The sequence below is a fragment of the Anneissia japonica genome, unplaced genomic scaffold (assembly GCF_011630105.1).
Source record: "Anneissia japonica isolate Jap-2015-1 unplaced genomic scaffold, ASM1163010v1 scaffold288012_len1326614_cov192, whole genome shotgun sequence".
In the NCBI taxonomy this organism is placed as follows: domain Eukaryota; kingdom Metazoa; phylum Echinodermata; class Crinoidea; order Comatulida; family Comatulidae; genus Anneissia; species Anneissia japonica.
In genome coordinates, this window is record NW_022756612.1 from 45,892 (window position 1) to 51,501 (window position 5,610).

A 5,610-nucleotide genomic window follows, 5' to 3' on the forward strand; every position below is an offset into this window, starting at 1 on the left:
TGTATTCCAACCATCATGAGGCTATCTAAATGAGCATTTGTCATAACAGAACGCAAATTATTTTTAATTAGTCTCATTGAATTATTATTATTATTATTATTATTGTTATTGTGGTTGTTGTTGTGATGAAACACAAACGATATGGTGGCTAAACGAATATTACATGTAAATATTTTTTTTTATTTGTTTGTTCCCCAACAAAATTTATCGTCTTCGGGGCTATGCTTCCCCGACGGCGGGGGCTATAGCCCCCCCTCTGGCGCCACCCCTGGTAGTAGGTATCTTGTACAGGGACATGTTCCCTTTTTTGCCTACCAGACTCATTACATTTTGAGTGAAATAAAATTATGAATTATGAATATGAATTATGACTCCTGATTTTGAGACTTGTCTCCTGATTGAAAATCATTCTCCTGATTTTCCCCAGCTCCTGATTTTCCCCAGCTCCTGATTTTCCCCAGCTCCTGATTTTCCCCAGCTTCTGATTTAAGAATGAATAATCACTAGGCCTATATTAAATATGGATGGTAAAATTTAGCCTAATTCAAATTTTACAAATTAGCAATTTTAAAGTTACCTATCCAAATTGATCATTTTGGCTCTCGAAACAGCAAGAATCCTGAAAGTTCCAGGGCTTTCTTCCAGTTGCGGCTCTAGGATACTTTTTCTGGGGGATTAGCTGTCCAACAGGGGGCTTGAGCTTGTATGCTTGAAGAGAAGGGGTTTTGGAGGGGTCCCCCTCCCAAACGAGATTTTTTTAAAATAGGGACCTCTGGAAATGGCACTCTACGACTGTGAAAGACATGTTTTGGTTTGGTTTAGGCCTATTAAAAAACAATTTTTTTTGTCCAACTACCCAACGTATTCAGCCAGTGGGAGGAGGGGGAGCTTGACTTGTCCGATGGGGGGCTTAACCCCCTGCTCCTCGCTGGTGCCGCCACTAGGGGATTCCCCACGGATACGCACCAGGGCTTTGCCCTGGACCCCACCTAGCAGTCGTCCCCCTGGCCCAGCTCATGGAGAGGGGGACTCCACTCCCAAACCCGTTCCCAAACCCACTCCCCGCTCAACCTCCGTTTGGCACTATGCGCCAAAATACTCACCATCTATGAAGAAACACGTAGGGTCTACATTTTATTTTGTTCTGATTTTTATTATTCAAATGTTGGCATGTGTATTGTATTGTTGATAGTGAACCTACAGTACCTAGGCCTAGGCTAGGGCCTAGCCTAGCCATACATGCCAACACTCCTGATTTGACCAGGAGACTCCTGATTTTGAGACTTGTCTCCTAATTGAAAATCCTTCTCCCGATCTTCCCAGTTTCTCGTGATTTAAGAATAAATTGAATCACTTTATACAGATGGTCAATTATAGCCTAATTCAGATTTTACAAATTAGTAATTAGTTACATCCAAATCAATCATTTTGGCTCTCTAAACACAAAGAATCCCACCTTAAGAGAGAGGGACACCCTAACCCTCTCCCAGACCTGTTCTCCTGATTTTTATTACTTAAATGTTGGCATGTAATGTACTGGTAAGATTTTGAAGGTGGTGCATTTTTTTTTGCCAAAGGTATTTCAATACATTTGATGCAAAAAAAAAAGAGTAGGGAGGGATGAACACCAGGAAAGTATACAGCAAGATGTGGAATTCAACTCTCAGACTACAAAAAAAAAAATCCGTTTTTAAGAGGTCATAACTTGACAGAAGCTATCCAATTTTTTAAGTACATTAGATTATTTAAATACACCAGATTTTTTGTGTGTGACAGAAGTACCGGGAAACTGCTTTTCTTTTTTTATTTTTTTCTTTATGGAGGGTTTCAGTTCTCATGTATGTATTATCATACTAATCATGCTTACAAAAGTGGTGTACTAAACCATAACACGTTTCTTGGATTTGGTTTAAATGGAATGTTCACCTAAAAGCAAACAATACTAACTTTTTATTTAAAAAGTGGAATATGGGTCAATGTATGAAATATTAAAACGCAGAAGAATCTGAGAAAAATATGAAAAAGTAATTGACCTCAACCCATGGGTCTCGAAACAATGATTCAACACAGGATTATTTTGCATGCACATCTTAACCACTACACCAATGATTTATCACTCATTGTCACAAAGACAAGGTAATACCCAGAGAGGTAAATTATTTTATGGTATCATAAAATACATAAGAATAGCACTACCTGATTAACTAGATGGTGATTATGAATTCTAGCTCAGGGTCATTGACTTTTCAATTATTATATCAAATGGCAGCATTTACTGAATTGCATGATACATTCAGAGAGCTAAACTATTTTCCAGGTATCATCAAACACATAAGAATAGCATAAACCAAACACTAGATGATGATTATGTACTCTAGCTCAGAGTCGTTGACTGGTGACCCACAGGCAATTTTCGGACGCGAGTGCATGTTATCCAGCTTATAAGAATAAGCATAAAATAAATACCGTTAGTTTCATAGCCACTAAGTCTTTTAATGCACATTAAACTATACTACAGTATTTTTTCATGTGGAAGTGGCCTTTCTACTCTAGACTTATCTGACAAAAACTTAATGTTTTCACAAATTATCCACATTCAAATGTCAAAATCAGCCTTTACCTAATTTTTAGATAGCAGCATGTCTTGCATTTTCTTAAACCAGACTACCTGTTTGTTTTATTACTTATTTTACTGATAAAGCCAGATAAAAGAAATTGTTTGTTTGCCCTTCTTTTTTTTTTTAAATGATAAATAGGGGTGGGTGGAAAAAGTTGTGTTTTTTATTTTATTTATTTTTTTTTTGTAAATACTCATCAGATGGAATAAAAATAACCCACAGAGTCTTTGAATGGCAATAAAAAAAAATAAAAAAAACTTTTTTAAAGTTTTTTGTTTTTCTGCCCCTATTTTTTGCAGTGAGTTAGGGGCAGGTAGAGGAGGGCAAACAAACAATTTTTTTTGACCTAATACAACAATACTATAGTACGTAACTGTAATTTGATACTTGTCTGACATTCTGTAATTATGACTCTGTTTGTAACTGGTGACCATGTTTTCAAACTTATTTTGGTTCCAATCCACACATTTTTATTATTTCATCTTATTTTAGACTTATTGCATTTTATTCTTATGTGTACTCTTATTTATTTATAAAATATACTGTATTGTACCTTTTGTGTAGGAAAAGCAATGAAACAAACAAAGAATACATAGGTATACACTACCCTATTTAAAAATAGTATTTTTATATACTAAATGAGGCATGTTAAGTTGTCGCACAGGCCAGTATTGAGTAAATGAGCTATAAAATATGGGAGCTCTAAAAATTGCCTAAAAATCCCAATTTTTTTTCACTATAGATCAACAGTTTAATGCCTTATTAATCATGTCCCAAAGTATTAGTTCTGGAAGTGGTCAACAAATTGTTTATTTAATATATTTAGATAGTTAATTCTATTAAACAATGTATGAACAAATAACTTTGGAAGGCAATTACTCAAAATCATGTTAATCTTGACTCTAAGAGTGCCGTATTTTCACTTTTCAATAACTTAGGCTTGAAAAGTTCAATTTTAATGAATGACCCCTCATTTTAAAGATAACATACTCAGGTATATGAAAATACCAATAACTTGAATTTCAAATTTTGCTACAACTTAGCCATTTTGCCACAACATGCCTGAAATATGCAACATAAGTTGGCATGCCTGCTTATGAAATCTCACCCTTTTAACATGCTTTAGTCACATGCATCCACACACACACAAGCACACACACAAGCTGAGTGACCCTCCCAGGTGCTCAACAAGGTTTATATGTGTATGCTATCTATAATAATAGTTTTCAAGGTAATATTGTGCAGTTTTAATGTTTCAACCTCAAATAACCCCTGTACCTTTGTAATGTATGTAGAATAATCAGTTCCCGTATACCTTGTTCAATAGGTTACGATGACCATGATGGTCCATTTGGTCATCACGTCTCAGCCAAAAACCGAAACCACATAAAGCAAAACTATTCTACCAATGGCCTGCTCAGATCAACATATGCAGTGCAACAGTGTGGCTATGATATGGTGGATGGACAGAACAATAAAGAAGAAACCATGGATTCTGACCAGATGAGAAAATTGGAAGGTGAATTAACATTCTTATTATCTTTGGTAATATGGAATATGAAAACTCTGACTTAAATGCAGAATCACTGCAGTGTAACAAACACATTGGTAGTTACCAAAGGATCACATATTTTAGTGACAACATCGATTAGGTGTCCAGTTGGGCAGAGCTTTCCTTTCCCCTGTCAGTGGAGAAAAAACAATTTGTCAGGGAAAGAAAAAAAATTATGAAGAATTTTTTACATAGTGCTGTAGTAGGCTCTAACATTGATTAAATAAGCTTTGAAACCCCTAAATCGTCAATGGTCAGCTGACACATTGTATGTTTGGCTGAAGTGTGAAGTGATTTTGACCCATCATTATTTTACAAGAGATTAATGAGTTTTTGATTATTCTATTTTAGAAATAGCTCTGACGCTGGCCAAGATCGGAGACAATGTCAACGAACGCTATAACTTTCCTGAGTGGAACCCAAACTTTAGCTTTGACAGACAGATTGACGGGTTATTGGCAGAACGAGTTGACCAATCAGATGTTCAGCAGGTCGCTCTTGTGTTGCGTTTTGCTAAGGATGTACTAAAGACTGCTGTAAATAAGCAAGGAATCCTTAATGAAACTAAAACTTACATTTCAAGGCATTTTTCAGGATGGATTAGCGGATTGTAAACATAAGATGTTTCTTGAGTGGCGGATGAAAAGTGCCCTCTGTTTTCTGAATATTTCTTTTAAAATGTATTGGCCAAGTCAAATGGACATTTGACCAACAGACAATTTGCTACCACATCCAATTTTATAACTTGTGGTGTTCCTCTAAATGAGCAACTCAAGGTTTTGTTTTAAATTTGTAGGTTTTTACTTGATTGTTTGTGTATAGCAATACAAATGATTTTAATTTATATCTATTGACATTCCAACATTTCAATAATGTCTAATAATTACTGCAATCTGATTTTAGACTTCTCCTTATTATGTGAATGTGTACTTAATACCAAGTAAGGTCCAAGGTCCAGAGGTATGACTCTCACATTGTCAGCGAAAAGTTGCAGGTTGGAATCCTGCTGAACTTTTTCATTGGTGGGTTATGCCTGATACGTTTATGATATCATTTATTCCTAAAATTGAGCATTGTTTCTATTACTTTTTCTATTTATATATTTGAACATTAAAGACGAGCAATCCGCAAGTGTGAAAAAAATTGCTGGCCCAACCTGGATAACAGCAATAGTAATAACAAGATAATCGGAGATTGCAGACCCTCTCGTCCTGAAAAAACAATGGCATTTAATTGCACGTCTGCCACACCACTTCATCATAGGCCTCGCGTGGCAAGCCCATTCACTCGAGTCTGCTCTGCCTAGCCTAGCTTTGTCAGCCGTTGCAGCTGGAAAGTACATAACATTCTAAGGAAAGGGTGATAATAATTAGGACCCCCAATCTCTCACTTTCAAGGTGATTGTCATACCACTTGACCACTGGGGCACTGGAGAAGAAG

The 5,610-nt window shown here is 36.1% G+C and overlaps 1 protein-coding gene across 1 annotated transcript in view; it reads left to right on the plus strand.

Annotated features, from left to right (window-relative positions):
* Positions 1-5,610, plus strand: part of LOC117124292 — a gene marked incomplete in the record, with an annotated part of 7,822 nt that overhangs the window by 1,106 nt on the left and 1,106 nt on the right. Inside the window, 2 exon segments of the mRNA XM_033270475.1 lie at positions 3,946-4,137; positions 4,522-5,610. Of these exon segments, the coding sequence (XP_033126366.1) occupies positions 3,946-4,137; positions 4,522-4,784 (455 nt within the window).